The sequence below is a fragment of the Peromyscus californicus genome, unplaced genomic scaffold (assembly GCF_007827085.1).
Source record: "Peromyscus californicus insignis strain IS unplaced genomic scaffold, ASM782708v3 Scaffold_8__1_contigs__length_139910024, whole genome shotgun sequence".
In the NCBI taxonomy this organism is placed as follows: domain Eukaryota; kingdom Metazoa; phylum Chordata; class Mammalia; order Rodentia; family Cricetidae; genus Peromyscus; species Peromyscus californicus.
In genome coordinates, this window is record NW_026294606.1 from 71242626 (window position 1) to 71261186 (window position 18561).

The 18561-nt window shown below is 41.2% G+C and overlaps 1 protein-coding gene across 14 annotated transcripts in view; it reads left to right on the top strand.

Annotated features, from left to right (window-relative positions):
- Positions 1-18561, top strand: part of Mllt10 (MLLT10 histone lysine methyltransferase DOT1L cofactor) — a 181121-nt gene that overhangs the window by 159161 nt on the left and 3399 nt on the right. For all 14 annotated transcript variants that reach the window (XM_052729359.1, XM_052729358.1, XM_052729361.1 and 11 more), the window contains 8 exons: positions 4237-4354; positions 5028-5100; positions 7612-7766; positions 9853-10041; positions 10405-10493; positions 10629-10996; positions 11639-11735; positions 17891-18088. In XM_052729359.1, coding sequence (XP_052585319.1) covers positions 4237-4354; positions 5028-5100; positions 7612-7766; positions 9853-10041; positions 10405-10493; positions 10629-10996; positions 11639-11735; positions 17891-18088 — 1287 coding nt within the window. The remainder of the gene's footprint in view (positions 1-4236; positions 4355-5027; positions 5101-7611; positions 7767-9852; positions 10042-10404; positions 10494-10628; positions 10997-11638; positions 11736-17890; positions 18089-18561) is intronic.

Here is an 18561-nt window from a genome sequence, read left to right on the forward strand (position 1 = left end):
TCCCTGGAGTTGTGAGTTGTAGTCTGGTTATGTAATTTGCTTTCAGCATACTCTCTCTCTCTCTCTCTTTTTTTTTTTTTTTTTTCCGAGACAGGGTTTCTCTGTGTAGCTTTGCGCCTTTCCTGGAACTCACTTGGTAGCCCAGGCTGGCCTCGAACTCACAGAGATCCGCCAGCCTCTGCATCCCGAGTGCTGGGATTAAAGGCGTGCGCCACCACCGCCCGGCAGCATACTCTCTTAAAACCGTGTTGGAAGTATGTTTTAGAGAAGTGTATGTATGTTAATAGCTCCTTTGCTCCTGGTTCAAGATTTCTTTTGTACAAAAGTTTTCAGTGCCCTTTGCTGTTACTTTTGTAGGTTAACATGGACTTTTTTCTAGTCCTATTGAATCTTGATAACTTTTGTTGGTGACAACAAAGCTAATTTTGGAAGGAGAATGCGGTCTCAGTTTGTTGCTCAGGCTGGCCTTGGGCTCAATGATAGTCCTGACTCACATTCTTTCCCTCAAGCTGATGTGTGTCTTAGCAGAACTCAGTATGCAGTGGTTTACAAGTATTACTGTACAGAACCAAAAGTACCTTTCTGTCATGCAATATTATTAATTACAATTTCTCTTTTGAAATGTATTTTCCTTTTTGAGACAAGATCTTTCTTTTTGGTAGCCTGAAGCTTGTGGTCCTCTTGCCTGTTATTCCTAAATGTTGGAAGTATAGGAGTAGAGCATGATACCTGGGCTGACCATTTCTCGTTTACAAAAATGCAATAATAATTTTTAGAAAAGAAAAACACCATCAATTATTTTTTCACCATTCAGATAGTTTTAGAATTTGATCATGTAGAACAGTAACTGTAGTTTATTTTTTATTAAGTTTTGCCAGTTTACCTTTTAAATAGGCGTTTCTGGAGCTGGCAAGGTGCCTCAGCTGTCAGGAGTATTGGTTTCTCTTCCAGAGGACCCAGGCTCAATTCTCAGAAACCACATGGCAGCTCACAACTGTCTGTGCTTCCAGTTCCAGGGGACATGATGCCCTCTTCTGGCCTCTGTGGGTACAGCACACATGTGGTACATAGACACACATGCAGACAAAATACCCATACTCATACAAATAATTAAATAAAACGTTAAAAACTAGATTTATAGCAAGCTAAAGACAGTTGTACTTATTCATTGATCATGGTTATCAGGTAGACCAGTTACTATACCCAACTGCTTTCTACTGTGATCTTCAGTGTGGTGAGCTTAATGGCTGAGGGAGATAAGAAAATGCTACCCTCTTAAATTTGAAGCTATCAAGAATAAATATGAAACCTGTGGCAGCAGGGGTCCTTCCTTTCAAGAGAACTAGTAAGAGAATTCGGTCTCTTGATTTATGAAGAAACTCAAAACTGAGAAAGTATTCCTGCTAGTAAGTTATAGAACAGATGGCAGCAAAGGGAAAGAGAGCCCCCAGGCTGAGTGTCGCTTGCTGTGCAGTAGTCCTCCCACCCAGCAGTCCTCCTCACCCAGCAGTCCTCCCACCCAGCAGTCCTCCCACCCAGCAGTCCTCCCACCCAGCAGTCCTCCCACCCAGCAGTCCTCCTCACCCAGCAGTCCTCCCACCCAGCAGTCCTCCCACCCAGCAGTCCTCCCACCCAGCAGTCCTCCCACCCAGCAGTCCTCCTCACCCAGCAGTCCTCCTCACCCAGCAGTCCTCCCACCCAGCAGTCCTCCCACCCAGCAGTCCTCCCACCCAGCAGTCCTCCTCACCCAGCAGTCCTCCTCACCCAGCAGTCCTCCCACCCAGCAGTCCTCCTCACCCAGCAGTCCTCCTCACCCAGCAGTCCTCCTCACCCAGCAGTCCTCCCACCCAGCAGTCCTCCCACCCAGCAGTCCTCCCACCCAGTAGTCCTCCTCACCCAGCAGTCCTCCCACCCAGCAGTCCTCCTCACCCAGCAGTCCTCCTCACCCAGCAGTCCTCCCACCCAGCAGTCCTCCCACCCAGCAGTCCTCCCACCCAGCAGTCCTCCCACCCAGCAGTCTTCCTCACCCAGCAGTCCTCCTCACCCAGCAGTCCTCCTCACCCAGCAGTCCTCCTCACCCAGCAGTCCTCCTCACCCAGCAGTCCTCCTCACCCAGCAGTCCTCCTCACCCAGCAGTCCTCCCACCCAGTCCCCTGCTACACACAGATCTCTCTCCTCTCTTGCTGTCAACAAACCTCAAAATAAACTTTTCTTCCTCTTTGTAATTAATTTTCTATATGCTTAGTTGATATTTAAAAATTTGTGTCCCAAGAATAAAAAGGTTCTGTGAAAAGAACTTTTAAGTGTCAGTATCTGAGACTTGTTACTGGTGCCCAGTAATGTTGATTTGTTCTTGTTCTTCGTTATTTTATGAATAGCTAAGATTCCTAAATAGTTGCTTTTGGAGAGGCAAAAGGTCACTTCTAAAAAAATATGTATCCATTCATGTCCGTGCATATGCCATAGCACACGTGTAGAAGTTAGGATAACTTGGAATAGTCAGTTCTGCTTCTACCATGTGCGTCATGGGAATGGCACTCAGGTCATCAGGCTTGGGTCCCCTTACCCATTGAGCTATCTCTTAGTTGTCAAAAAAAGTCATGAATTGTGTTTTAGGTATCCAAATTACTAAATACATAGTAAGTATCCATTGTTGATCTTTAGGTTGAAGTTGGCTTATCTTTCACTGTGGATTAATTGAAATTGTGTGTGTGTGTGTGTGTGTGTGTGTGTGTGTGTGTGTGTGTGTGTGTGTGTGTGTGTGTGTGTGTGTAAAGAGGGCAGCCTGTAGGAGGAAGCAGTTCTCTCCAAAGAGTGAATACCAGGAATGGGACTCAAGTCATCAAGCTTGATTGCAAAGGTCTTTACCCAGTCAGCCATTTTGTCTGCCCAGTTATTGAACAAGGCTTCATATATAAACTTAATCTGTATGTATATTCTTGAGAGGATAAATACAGAAGTTGTTAGATGGAATTTACACATTAAATGTGAACTACAAAGCCTTGCAACAATTTCGGAAAGCAAAGGGTTCTACATTATGGAAATTACTACTATGTATTATAAGAGTACATTCTTCATGCTTAATAAATTGGCCAAATGCCATGATAATACTGTTGCTTGAGGTAGGAGTTGCCCAGAAACAGTTTTTTTTTCTAGATATGTTCTTGTCATAACTGAGGTGGTAGCCATGTCACAAGGCCTCGTGTCTTTTTTCTGCTGCCACCTTTCTCCTTATGTTAGAAATTCTCCAGCTTTTTTGAAATTATTTTCAAGAGGTTTGTTCTGAAATAGCTGTGCTTTGATTTTAGTCATGAAAAAGAGGAGTAAGTTTACTTTAAATTTTGTGATTCTGTTAAATCTGAAAATTATTTCAGGGTAGTAAAAGTTTCTGTTAGCTGCCGTATTTTGTGTTCAAGAGATTTGTTTCCAAAATGGCACATTTTTAGGTTCTGATATTCTTGGAAAGTGGGAGCCTATATACATCAAAGAAGGCATTTTTATTACATTGGATTATGCAACACTTTGGCCAGCCTCCTTAACTTCGTCTGTTTGAGGGTTCCTTCTGGCTTGTTTGGCACAGGTCCCAGTAAGAGGCCTTCATACTTGTGGTTAGCAACATGAGTGAATCACAAACTCTGGAGGAGCTCTTCAGTTTGTAAAACTGGCTTCCTGCCAAGAAGGCAGTGCCTTGTATGGGTCAGGGCAAAGCTGTGATTGGTTGAGCTCTGCATTGTATAGAAAACATACTTGTGATGCCTGTTTGCCGCCTTTTAAAATAAAAACAAAAGAAAACACCACAAGCAGCAGGCTTCCAAGTCTGTCCGAATAGGAAGTAACAAAACACTGTGCAGGTTGTCCTGATGGCAGGGTTAGGCAATAGCAGTAATGGCTTTGAGCATGGAAGGACAAGTTGAATCTTTGACCTCCACAGTCAGATTGTGATGCATTGGTTATTGAATACCTGCCTGATTTTCTAAATGGTTTAATGAGATTAAAGAATCAGTTCTAAGTCCACATGGTTCCCATACTACTAAGCTTAGTGTAGACTAAGATCTACTCCTTAAAAATACCGTTGTTTTAAAAAATGGACATATTAGATGTTAAAGCATTTACTTTGCTGAAGGTCAGCATTTCTGCTTGCATTCTGAGATAGAGAATCCTGCTACGACTATAGGGGGTAAACCGTTAAGGCATTTCCAGTCTGACTTACTAATTATTGTGCTTCTTTTCATTTAGGCAAATACCCTTTCTGGATCTTCTCTTAGTCAGGCGCCAGCTCATATGTATGGCGGTAGATTAAATCCAAATCCACCCATGGCAGTTCTCATAGCTCAGTCTGACAGCAACCAAACAGGTAAAGCCCCTGCTGGTGGAAACTTCCTCTGTGTTAGGTCATTTTCTTAAAAAAGAGGGAGGGAGGGAGGGAGGGAGAGAGAGAGAGAGAGAGAGAGAGAGAGAGAGAGAGAGAGAGAGAGAGAGAAACAGAAAGATAGGTCAGATATATATATATATATATTCCCAGTTTGGCTATATGTTCCATATATTTTATTGATGTCAAGAGTCACTTAACAATTGTAGTCGTGGTGTATAGGGTGCTGTAGAAATGTACTTTGTGACTTGTCTGGGATACTAGGTGTTAAAAAATACAAAGCATAAGGATTTGCTGTGATAAGCATACAGATTAGCTGTCTACAGCTGTGATTCATTACTTTAACCGTAGAAATTAAAAGTGGCTGAGGGGAGGGCAGTACAAATTCAAACCACGCTTCTGTGCTGTAAAATTGAAAGGAATGAAAGAACAGAACATAATCCATGGCCTTCTACACCCACAAAAACATGTACAGACAACATTTTACATGCCACAGTTCAACAGCTCTCAACATCAACATGCCAGGTCTTCCCTTTCGTAACTGGAAAGATTCTGGTATGGGCTTGATGTGTATTTTAGGAAAACTCAGAGCAAGAGTTTGAAACCTCTTATCTAGTAAGAGACCCACTTTATCAGCTCTGAAATATTTACACTGCAGATCAAGATCTCGGAGACAATAGCCGAAGCCTAGTTGGTCAAGGAAGCTCACCCCGAGGAAGCCTCTCACCAAGGTAAGCATTGTTTATACTGCAAAGCTTAGGAGAGGAACACTTTGAGATTTAGAAACTTTGTTATCTTGAGCAGTGAAGTGTATATTTGTTGAGGCTATAAAAGCATTCTGTAGATAAGAAGCCTGTCTAGACAGTCAAGAAAAATGATTCTAAATTAATTGAAATGTTAATTTTAAACACATTGTTAGATTTCTAAGCTAAAGGGAACACATTTTCATGTTTCTAATCGGTTTGAACTATTTATCATTTGTATATTTAGCTTCTGGTATGATTAATGCATTGACTTGGGTGATTATTTTTTATCATAAAATACTGATACCTTAAGATACAAACTCAAGACTCACTGTTGGGTTACAGCTTTGGCTAAGTCTCCAGTTAGACCCCACAGATGAAGCTTTTCAAGCTCTCTGGTTCCTTGTAGATAGTTGAAACAGAGTAAAGCCAATGTGTTATGTGTTGCATTAAAATTTCTTAGGTTTTCTGTGATATCCCAGAACCATCCACTGCTATGTAATTTATCAGAGTGGGATTATGGAAGAACTGTAGGACTTCCCTTCTAAATGAGGGGCATGTTGTGGGGTAGCTGTCAGCTTTTTGAAGGGGGTGGAATTTAGTGGTGTCTATCTTCTCGTTCCATTTTCGACTTCTGCATCCTTCTCTAGTTGTTTTTTTCTGTGTTCTCCACTTTTATAAACTCTGCCTCACATTAAGTTGGTTGAGGATAAACACAGAAGGAAAAGTCAGTCCTGGGTTCTTTTCATGTAAGGGAGTGATGGATTCCACTGAAAACGAGACCCTTTCATACCCTGACATAGGAGAATCGTGTTGCCTATCCAGTTGGGGAGTGTTTGTTGAGGAGAACATCCTTCATCCTTGTAGGTAGTACTCCGGTACCTCATCCGTTTCCTAATGGGCCATCAAGTATATATACCTCATATAATTCCTGTAATGTGCAAGTATGTCAAAGTGATGCTGTTTTTCCGTATTAAATTCTGGAGAAAATATTCCTCATTTGGAAACTATGAATCTGAACTACAGAATAAAAAAGTTAAACCACTTGTCTGTGACTTTATATTGTATTTCTATACTGTTTAAATTTTTCTTTTCAAATGAGACTGTTAATGGAATTTTGCTTATTTAGTACAGGAAGAGTGTCCTTGTCCCTTTTAAAACTTAAAACATCACACAAGTTATCTAAAATGTATTCAAAATCTGTTAGTGCAATTTTGCTTAGTGAAATTTTTACTTTTTTTTTTAAAACAGGCCATAGCACAATGAATGGCACTAAATTATTTTTAGTGTGCATTTAAAATATTACATTACTCTAATCATCAGCCTGGCGTGGTCCAATTTAACCTTTGCATAACATATTTGGAAAGCGGTGGCCAGCTTATGATGTTCATATGTAGAATAGCACACCTCACTGCTTAAAATCCTTATTTTAAGAAATTGCTGTCTAACAAGCTTATGGCCAAGACAAGAACAGTAGTGCATTGCGTCTGTGAACAGGCCACTGCAGCCCTTTGGGAATTGACAGTGCAAGCATTCAGAATTTGCCCCCACCCCTCCGAGATCCCTAGACTGCCTTTCTCCTTATTTGGACATGGAGCCTGTAAGATCATTTTCTAGAAAATACTTAGGAAAGAAACTAATACTCTTTACTGATACATTAAGGTAGAATGGAGACCAGAGACCAAAGATGGCCCCATATATTAATGTAAAGCCAAAACTGGACATGAGAACATTATATGTTCATTTTCATTCAAGAAACATTTTGGAAGGACTAAGATCTCTTTGAAGAACTAACCTAAGACATTTTAAAAATACTTGTATAATCTGCATTTTACATATATGATTGTTCAGACTGAATATTTTTCTTTTCACTGAACTTTAGGATTTTATTGGTTATAAATTCAAATGTCCCTCATAGTGTTACACTTCTGATAGCATTTATATTAAGACAAAGTGGTAGAACTTTTCTGTTTTATTTTAATGTGTATTTATGCTTTGCCTGCATGTAATGTATGTATGTGTACCACATGAAAATCTAGTGCCCAAAAAGGCCAGAAAAGTGCATCGGATCCTCAGGAACTAGAGTTGCAGACAGTATGAGCCATCATACGTGTTGTGGGCACTAAACCTAGGGCCTTCTGCAAAAGCAGCAAGTGCTCTCAACCCCTGCGCTGTCTCTGCAGCCCCATCCTCTTTCTGAGTATTTTAAAAGTTCTCCTAATGTCTGTCTCCCCTGTTTGTTTATAGCCTATTTCACAGATTATTAGTAGTTTATTTTCTAGTGGTTTTTTAAAAAAATTATCTGCTATGTTCAGTTATTTTATAATTTAGGGAGGAAGAATGATAATGACTCAATTATGGTTTTATGAGACCTGATGCCTCTGCCATAGGCCACTTGGTACCAGACAATTTGTACAGGATGATGCAAGAGACCGATGCACAGCTACTTAGAAGCATTCCCTTCTTTTTTTTTAATTTGAAAATTAATATTTTTGACAGATCACCTGTGAGCAACTTGCAGATTCGCTATGATCAACCAAGCAATAGCAGTCTGGAGAATCTGCCTCCAGTAGCAGCAAGTATTGAACAGCTTTTGGAGAGGCAGTGGAGTGAAGGACAGCAATTTTTATTAGAACAGGGCACTCCTAGTGACAGTAAGTATTCATTTTCTTGTGTCTAAAAATGGAACAGCATTGGGTAGAACATCAGATAGAGTAATGGATGCAGAAGAAACTGTTTACCCAATATAATGATGACAGTATGGCATGTACTTTATGTAATTAGAGAGGGTGAGGTGCTCTGCTTTGACGGAGCCGACTCTATAGTGTTCACTCCTAACAACAGGCTCTCAGGCAAGTTTTGATTGGTTTGGTTTCATTTTTAAGTTCTTTAATCTCTTATTTTTGGAATTGGAAGTAAGACTATACCTGTATCCTAGGATTGTTAATGAAGATAAATTACATGAAAAATTGAAAAAAATGCCTTACATGCTTCTTGTTAGTTGGTTATTGGTTGAAATACAGCTTTGCTACTCTTTATCATACTATACTTTGTTCTTGTCAACTTGTGAAAATACACAGTATCTCCTCTCAGTCTAGTATTTGAAAAAAAATATGCCTACTCCCAGAGATCTTTTAAAACAGTGTATCTAGGGGCTGGAGAGATGCCTCAGCAGTTAAAGAGTGCTGGCTGCTCTTCCAGAGGACCCAGGTTCAATTCCCAGCACCCACATGGCAGCTCACAGCTGTCTGTAACTCCTGTTCCAGGGGATCTGACACCCTCACACAGACATACATTCAGGCAAAACACCAGGGTACATAAAATTCAAATAAATAAAAAAGGAAAAAAATGTATCTAGTCAGGTATAGCTAGGTATCTATTTTACAATTTAAAGGAATGGAAAGTAGGCAGGCATGGTGGTACCTGGTTCTAATTCTGACACTCAGGAAGTAGAAGCAGGTGGCACACGCCTTTAATCCCAGCACTTGGGAGGTAGAAGCTGGCGGATTTCTGAGTTGGAGGCCATTCTGGTCTACAGAGAGAGTTCCAGGACAGCCAAGGGCTACTTAGTGAGTCCCTGTCCAAAAGGAATAGTAATTCGTAAATTGTATATTTAATTGGAATGTTATTGATATTTGTGAAATTATATGGTATGTGTTGTATGTACATATTTAGTACTTCTGGTTTTGCGTATTAAAACCACCGGGGGGAAATGCAAAAAAAAAAAAAAAAAAAAAAAAAAGAAACCCACAAAAAACCCCAAAGTTGGAACAGGTGAGGGGAGAGGTGGTTGGTTTCTATCATTTTGGCATGGAAGCTTTCACTGCTTTGTTTCATGAAAACAAGACTTTTAAAAAAAATTGCTGGTGAACCAAGTCTTTAAATTGATATTTTTATGAATGGTGCCCCTACCTAAAACTGCTGATTGTGAGGAAATTGATGTGGGGGAGAACTTTTTACACATTAGCTAGAGGGCAGGTTCTTTTGTCTCATCTGGGCACCTGAAGGGGCATAAAGTTAGGTCTTGTACTGCTAGAGCTGTAGTTCTTTGGAAGGCCCTGAGGTCATGTTAAGCAAATACACCTTTTTCATCCCTGGAGTTTTTAAAGTGTCCATCACTGTGGCCTAACAGCAACATTGACTCTTGACTGTCAGTTGGAAGTTTCAGCCTTGGAGGAATTAACATAGATAGTATCTGAGGTGATCTGGCAGGGCAGGAAGCTTGTTAACAGGTGAGGCCTTTCTCCCTGAAGAGTAGTAGCAGGGTGCAGATACAGCGCTCCCTGCTGGGGAGCCTGCAGAGAGACAGGCTGAGCAGCTGGGCCGGCAGGCTGTCTGCCAGGTGTCTGCTGGCATGCTTGCTTTTTGTTGTTGCTGCTGCTACTTCTGTTACTGTTTTGGGGTTCTTGAGGAAAATAAAATGCCATCATTTCTCTCTGAGGATAAAAACTACTTGAACCTGATTGGGTTGGGGTTTTGTTTATTTGGACAACATTGGCAGCCAACCTTTATAGGGTCCATCTAGGAACAGTCTTCCTTTGTATATATACTCCTAAATATACCATGATGTTTTTTATATATCTACATTCAAATCTAGAAATAAATCTCAGTCGTTTAGTATTAGTTTACAGAATTTCCACATTTTTATTTTATTTCTAAAGCAGTTGACACTATGACCATAAAGTCTTAGTCATGAGAGTGGAGTTGTCTTTACTAAAATTCACAAAAATAATTTGCTAGTTTTAGGAATGCTGAAGTCATTACACCAACTTCAAGTTGAAAATCGAAGATTAGAAGAACAAATTAAAAACTTGACTGCCAAAAAGGAACGTCTTCAGTTACTGAATGCACAGCTTTCCGTGCCTTTTCCAACAATAGCAGCCAATCCTAGCCCACCTCATCAAACACATACCTTTTCTGCACACCCTGGTGAGTATGGAAGTACTTGGTTTCGAAGGAGAGCAGGCTGGAGTCCTGATGCCATCTGCACAGTAAACAGTAACCGGTTACTGCTTATGTGAAGATCTAGGAAGCAAATGGTGGGTTATTCCTGAGGGACATAGACAATCCTTGTTAATTGTCTTGAGTCTGTTTTCACTTCAGTTCATACTTTAATGGTAAAATTTATTTAAATGTAATGGTCTCATATTCAGTACAAACCCCCTCTCCCATTTAAATCAGTTTTAGGAATAATAGGAGTAGGCTTCAGCATAACTTTGAAAATAGCCTTTAATCTTACATATAATACAATTAATTTGACAGGGTACATGTTTTTTCTTTTACTATTTCTAGCACCTACTACTGATTCATTGAACAGCAGTAAGAGCCCACATATAGGAAACAGCTTTTTACCTGACAATTCTCTTCCTGTATTAAATCAGGTAATTTTTTGTGGTTATGTTCATTTGTGTATTCTACTTGAGAACAGTAGCATATTACATTCAATGATTTAAAATTACTCAAAGCAGTTTTGCTGTGCTCCTTCCAACCTAAGTTGTTATTCTTTCTTACCTTAGGACTTAACTTCCAGTGGACAGAGCACCAGCAGTTCTTCTGCTCTTTCTACCCCCCCACCTGCTGGGCAGAGTCCAGCTCAGCAAGGCTCTGGAGTTAGTGGGGTTCAGCAGGTCAATGGTGTGACAGTAGGGGCCTTAGCTAGTGGAATGCAGACTGTAACATCCACCATTCCTGCCGTGTCTGCAGTTGGTGGAATAATTGGAGCCTTGCCAGGTAACCAACTGGCAATTAATGGCATTGTAGGCGCTTTAAATGGTGTAATTCAGACTCCTGTCACAATATCCCAGAACCCTGCCCCCCTTCCCCACGCCAGTGTCCCGCCTAATGCAGCACATCCGATGCCGGCCGCTGCTGCACTGACTAACAGGTGAGAAGCTTACTTCAGTATAGTTTTTATTATTTGTTTTCTTTTTCATGCAGCATGTCATCAGTGTTGTCCTTGTTCTCGATTAGGATTGTTAATGTATTTTGTAGATGTTCACTAGGAAAAATGGCTACCTAAACTCATTGAGAGTAAGTGCTTGCTACTCATATTTTTTTATTAAGCTGATACAATTCAACTAAAAATCAGTTTCAGTAACATAATATTAAATACATTCGTGTTGAAAATGTCAGTCCCGATCTGTGATATCTGTCTTTAAATGTCACTTTTGAGTCCTTACTGTGCACATGTATCTTATTCTACAAAGATATTATTGTGGCAGTCATGTGATTGATACTGGTTCTGCAAGATTTAGCAGCACAATTTTGATATTCTCTAATCAAAAAAATTTTGATAAAGTAAGGGATAGATGATTATTACATATACTTTATTATAAACACATAAATTGTGTTTCAGTTTGTGCCTATTTAAAATAACTTCTTGAAAGTGCATTCCTGTATAGTTAATATACATGAGAATAATTTGTACATAATGAAGTGTTGTAGGTAAAACTGCGTTTGTTAAATACTCACTTTTCCGTCACACCGGAGAAGGCTGCATAGACGTAAGGATTGCGATGTTTTTCAGTGCCTCGGGACTAGGGTTACTGTCAGACCAGCAGAGACAAATATTCATCCAGCAGCAGCAGTTTCAGCAGCTGATAAACTCCCAGCAGCTCACACCGGTAAGTTCTTTGCGCAGTATTTTTTTTTTTGGTCAGGGTCTGTTGTTGGAGACTGTGATAGACGTTGGTTATGGTGTAGGTTCCTCCATTGTGAATGCATAGCCATAACGTTGTCTTGTCCTTTGACATACCTATACCATCACCTTTCCTGATTGTCTTACAAATGTGAAAACATGTGTTGTGGCTACATGTGACTAGGCTCTGGGGACTGGAATGCAAGCTGTATTTTCCTGCTGGTTTCCTCCGAGAGGGGAGGTAGTGAGTACTCACTCTTTCATTGGTGGTAATTCCAAGAGGGCTGGTGAAGTAGGATGAGAGCATTAAATGGTCCCAGGGGTGAAGTAAGGTGAGGCCGGTTTACTTCTTTTGTAGCATTGGGAGTAGAACCCAGAGCCTCACACATGATAGGCTTGCTGGAATAGCATGATGCTTCATCACCAGTTCCAATTTTAGATGGGCTGGTCCAAGCTTCTTGGGAGATGGCATTTGGAAGACTATTCTGTCACCTAACTCTGATAGTCAGGTCAGTTGTGCTGATCTTGCCTCGTCCATGCCCTGCTTTTCTTTCTTTTTTCTTTCTTTTTTTAAAAAAAACCATTCATTTATTACATATACAGTGTTCTGTCTGCGCGTATTCCTACGGGCCAGAAGAGGGCACCAGATCTCATTACAGATGGCTGTGAGCCACCATGTGGTTGCTGGGACTTGAACTCAGGACCCCTGGAAGAGCAGCCAGTGCTCTTAACCTCTGAGCCATCTCTCCAGCCCCCGTTTTCTTTCTTTTTTTTTCTTAAAGGATTCATTGGAGATTATTGAACTTGAACAATGATAATAGTGATCACGGGTTTGTTTAGAAAGATTAGTTGCTGTATGGAAACAATTTGTTTCCGAGGGGAAGAAAGATGGGCTCAACAGTAGAAATAGGGATCACTAGCAGGACAGTTGTGTCTTGATGTAGTGCCATCTCTGGTAAGATAACTGTAGAACTGTTATAGATTTTGAGGATAACAAGAAGAAGAGGAACCCTGAACTGAACAATTGAGTGTTGACTTTTACAGACATGTAGAGGAACAGAAGGGAAACAGTCTTCCCTTATCACATACAGTTCATCCTGCACACCCATGGGTTTCCCATCTGTCGATTCCTTTATCTGCAAATAAAAACTATTAAAAAATGTGCATCTGTACTGCACCTGCATATTCTTTTTTTTTTTTGCTACAATTCCTTGAACAGCACTGTGTAACTGTTTATATATTGTTTTCATGGTGTTCTCGCAATGATTTTACAGTATATGGGAGAGTACACAAGTTACATGCAAACACTCTGCCTTTGTTTGGAGACAGAGTGTTGATAGGTATCATTGACTGGCTTTGAATTCATGGTCCTCCAGCCTTAGCCCCCTCAAGTGCTGGGATTTCAGGCATGTGTCAGCAAACTTAGCTTTAACTATGTCCTAAAAATGGAGCCTGAAGTATACTTCTAATAGTTTAGTGTATGGGGTAGAGCAGTACACGTCTGTAATGTAGCACTTGGGAGTTAAAGCCAGAAAACCTCACCCCCTTGTCTGCCCACTGTCACCACCACCATTGTCTCTGCACAGATAGTGACAGTCTTCTCAGTCCACTGGTCATTCATTCTCCTGTGTCTTCAGTCCCATCTGACAGGTGGTCATTCCCTCCAACTGCGTGACATCACGGTCCTACCTAGCTGTCCTTTTTGTTTTCCATTTTGGATCTTCCTCTTTTCTTGAACCTTCTCACCTAAAAGTTGAGTTCAGCAATGTCCTCCACTTTCAGATGTTTCAGTTTGGTCCATGTACTTTAGACCTCTGTCCAGAACATCTCACTCTGTGTCTACCTGCTTACTCCATAGCTGCACTTGCACATCCTGAAGGGCATTTAAACATGTCCCAGACTGAGCTGCTACCATGCTTAGTTACCCCCACTTCCTCCAACTCCAGCTTTTTGCAAGTAAAAAATTGTAATTTTTTTTTTTTAACATATTACAGTGACTTCATCAAGAAATCCCTTCTCATTTAACTGGGTGTGGTGGCACACACCTTTAATCCCAGCATTCAGGGATGGAGGTAGGCACTCTACATAATGAGTTCCAGGCAGGACAGGGCTGCATAATGAGACCATATCTGTCCCACCCCCAAAAAGAAAGAAAGGAAAAAAGAAAGCTCCTTCCTCTGCTCAAAAGCTTTCTCCTGACTTCCCAGCTTCCCTCATGGTTAGGTGGGAGCCCTGTATTTTCCCCCCCTTAACCGCCGGCCAGCACTGCTTGCCAGCCTCTTTGAGCTCTTGTAGGCCCAGAATCTCTCTGCACAAGCTCTCACTGAGATCCTAGAAATGCCCTCCTTCCTCCTCATCCACTGGGCTAATGCCAGTGTGCTCCAAGTGTGTCCTGTGTTAACTTGACAAAGCTGCCCTGACTACTTACTGAATCCACATAATCTTTGTCTGCTCTTAGCAATAGTCACACTGTAGCATTGTTTCTCAGTCCTTAGGCAGGCAGGGACTCTGACCAGTATATACCCCAGACAGCTAATACAGTGCCTATCAGTCAGCACCCAGGAAATCTATCTGGAAAGGAATTTATGCTTCTTGAAAAGACAAATCCAGAACTATAGAACTAAATACTTGTTAGGAGTGGTTGGCAAGTTTTGGAAATGCTTGAGAAGAATTACTGGCAGGGTTTGACTCATGGATGCAATTTTAAAGTAGCTAATCATAGTGTGATTAACCTGTTTTTGTTGGTTCCTCTGCTACTGTGACAGAAGACTGACCAAAGCCACTTAAGGAGGAAAGGGTTTAGTTTAGCTGACAGGTCTATTATCTATGGAGACCACAGCACGAACTCTGCTTACTGGCTTGTTCCTCATGTGTAGGCGAATTGCTCAACGGTCTTATTAAATTAAATAAAAATTAAATAAAAAACATGGAGCCAAATATAGGGGTGAAAACCTGAGAGATCAGGGAAATAGGAAAAGCCACAAGCTAACCTCGCCTCACCCACACCTCAGTCTCCAAAGAGAGCTACTTCCTGTGTCTCCATGCCTATATGCCTTTCTGTTCTCTTTTCTCATTTACTCTCTCAGCCCAGCTACATCACTTCTTCTTCCTGCCCAGCTCTGTCACTTCCTGTCTGTCTGTACAGACCTCCAGACCTCTGTGGTTAGTGCTGGGATTAAAGGCGTGTGTCACCATGCTTGGCTCTGTTCCCCAGTGTGGCCTTGAACTCACAGAGATCCAGAGAGATCCCTGCCTCCCAAGTGATAGGATTAAGGGTGTGTGCTACCATTGCTTGACTTCTATGTTTACTTATAGTGGCTGGCTTTTTCCTCTGATCCTCAGGTAAATTTTATTGGGAGACACAGTATATCTCACCACATTTTCCCTTTTTTTGTCTAATAAAAAAGTAAAAAAAAGTTATAACTAATATAAGAAAAACTATATACAATAAGTACAATAACTATATACAATATATACCAACAGTAACTTCATCAGCAATGTCTAGTCCATTTGCATTTGACAAATTCAGCGAAAATATTCCATTATCTATCCTATTTTGGTGAGTCTAAAATGTACCTAATTCACTTTCTATCCTATCGTGTATTACCAACAGAAAACTATCTTATGATGTCTTTCAAATTTATACACTTTACACCTCTTTAAGTGAGTTTCTTTCTGAAATTGTTAACAGGGAAAACTGTAACTACAGCTATCTTAATCTTCAACTCCCTCAGAGACCCAAGAAGGAAAAATATTACCTAGTAAAACAGGAAGTGCAAACAAGTGACTTACAAAAAAATGTGAGTTATGACAGAAACAGCCAGCTGCTTGGACAATCATCCAAGGTTTCTCTGCAACGTTGGGGCATCATCTTCAGCCTACAGGCTTAGCATATCTGACAGACTCATTTGTGAAGCAGGATGTACACAAGGCCTACAGCTCGACCTCACATTCGGTGCAAGTATTCCATGTACCAGATAAAACTGAATTCCGCCAGTGCCCTGTCATGATTCAGGATTTTAAATTCTGGAAATTGCTGGTGTTTTTGGAATTCAGCTTCCCATTCTTCTTGGCTTGTAGGTGGCTTCTTCTCCTTTATTAAATGCCAGTCTACCATTGAGAGGCCAGACTCCGTCAGCCTAGTTACTCCTCCAAGAACAGCTGCTTCAGCTACTGTCCCACTGCACACCAGAAGCCATTGGCCCACTGCCTGCCCAGCTCCCCTCGAAGGAAGGGGCACAGTACCTTTTCCGGATTGTCAAGCCACTTCAGTGATAGTTCCATATTGCCCTGGCCTTAGAGGAGGCTTGTCAAAGCTGCAACCACACTTTATTTGGCAAGGATCAGCAGTCCTTTTTTTGTGTGTGTGTCTTGTGTGTCCGTGTGTCCATGTCCTGCTTGTCCATTTTGGACAGCACACTGTCAGCCGTCGATGTGAGGGTACTTTCTTGCCCAGTGGCTAACTTTGGCCACAGTGAAGGTAAACTCCATGTGGGGTTTTTCTTCTTCTTGGCAGAACTGGCCATTTGGGCAAGAAACTGTTCTTGCCTGGACTGCTTAACAAAATGTTATTTAAACTAGACATACAAGACCCATAGGAGGGTGACCACTGAGCTTTGCCAAAGCAAGGCAAAATGGTCCTTCAGGTTCCTCCTTCGCAGAGGAGACTGCCAGCCATTCTACAGGACACAAGAAAATGACTGAGAGACTCTAGCCCTGCGGGCTGAAGATGGATGCCCCAATGTTGCAGAAGAACTTTAGGTGACTGTTCAGGCAGGGAGCTGTCTCTGTCATTCTAGATTTTTGGAAGTTGCTTACAATGTATGTCCTGTTTACTTAGGTAATATTATATCCTCCTGGGGTCTTTGATGTTGTTGAAGACTAGATTTTCCTTGATTATGATAAAAGATAAATTAGATATGAAACTTTAGACTCAAAAATATAGGATAGATAGAATATTTTCACTAATTTTGCCAAATAGAAATAGATTAGATATTATAACTGTAATTCTTGCTTGATAACTGTTTTGTTACATGTAATTTTACTATGTTAAAGTTAAAACCTTCCATTTTGATTAGACAGAATAGGGGAAGTGCTGTGGAATGTCTTTCTGTATGCTGTGAATATGTGTTGCTGTGATTGGTTGATAAATAAAACACTGATTGGCCAGTAGCCAGGCAGGAAGTATAGGTGGGGCGAGCAGACGAGAGTTCTGGGAAGAGGAAGGGCTGAGTCAGGAGTCACCAGCCAGACACAGACGAAGCAAGATGTCAAGGCGAGACTGAGAAAAGGTACCAAGCCATGTGGCTAAATATAGATAAGAATTATGGGTTAATTTAAGTGTAAGAGCTAGTCAGTAATAAGCTTGAGCTAATGGCCAAGCAGTTATAATTAATACACGCTTCTGAGTGATTATTTTATAAGTGGGCCATGCGGGGGCCTGGCAGGACCAAAGAAACCTTCTTCCTACACTCATGGCTTGTCCAGCCTACTTTCTTATACACTCTGCCTGGAGGTGGCATTGTCTACAGTGGGCTGGACCCCTCTACATCAATCCCCAGACAAGAAAATACCCAATAGACTTGCCTACAGGCCAATCTGATGGAGGCATCTTCTGAGTTGGGGGTCTCTCTTTAGATAACATGCTTGTGTATGAACCAGAACCAAAGCAGCCCAGTGCCCAAACTGCTGCTGTTCCCATTCTCTGTGTTCATGATGGACAGCCTTATTTGAACACACCTCTGTCTTTGCTTAGTGTGTTTTAAAAATGGTCAATTCCCAGGTGGTCCTGGGGATTTCAATAGATGGTTATTACCTAGTGCAATTGCTTTTCTAGATGAGGTGGGCCATCTGTCTGTCTGTCTGTCTATCCATTCTAAACAGGCCTCATCATATAGCTCTGGCTGGCATGGCACTATGTAGACCAAGCTAGCCTGAAAATTAATAGAGATCCACCTGCCTCGGTTTGGTAAATGCTGGAATTAAAGGCCTGTGCCATCACACCAGGCCCTTGTTTTCTTAATAATGTGAATGTGATTTACTTTTAAATAATACTGTAAGAGAAAGAAATAAAAAAGGAATGTTTTGCTGACTGCTGTGTTTGCCAGCTAAAGTTCATCTTCTCTCCCCTGTTTGCTGAAGGAACAGCATCAGGCCTTCCTGTACCAGCTGATGCAGCAGCAGCACCATCCACCGGAGCTCCAGCAGCTGCAGCTCCCTGGGCCCACACAGATCCCCATCAACAACCTCCTTGCAGGCACTCAGGCTCCCCCACTTCACACAGCCACCACCAACCCCTTTCTCACCATCCACGGGGACAACACAAATCAAAAAGTCACAGTAAGTATGTTGTGTGATTCACCTCAGGAGGCAAGGATCATAGTGAGCAGAGATGGGTGCTCTTTAGCCAGTATTTCCTTCATAAAATCAGTTGTTTTAGCGGCTGGATATTGTAAACAGAGGGTCTGAGCCAATTTAATTTACATGTCCCTTAAGTATACCAATTTGATTTGCACATAGGTTGAAGGCCATTTGTAATACAGCGTTTCCTGAAGTGTTTTAGTTGCAAGATGAGACAGCCCATTCAAGACACATTCTTTCTTTTTTAAAAAGATAAATAATTTGATCATAGAATTTTTCTCCATTTAATTATATATATATGTTTTATTAGTTTGTTCCAACATGCTTTTTAAAATGGAGTTAGATATTTGATGTGGTAAATATATAAAATTAGGGCAATATTCCAAGCTTTCTACAAGATTCCTTAAAAAAGTAAATTGCTGTGCCAGAGAGATGACGGAGTGCTTGAGAGT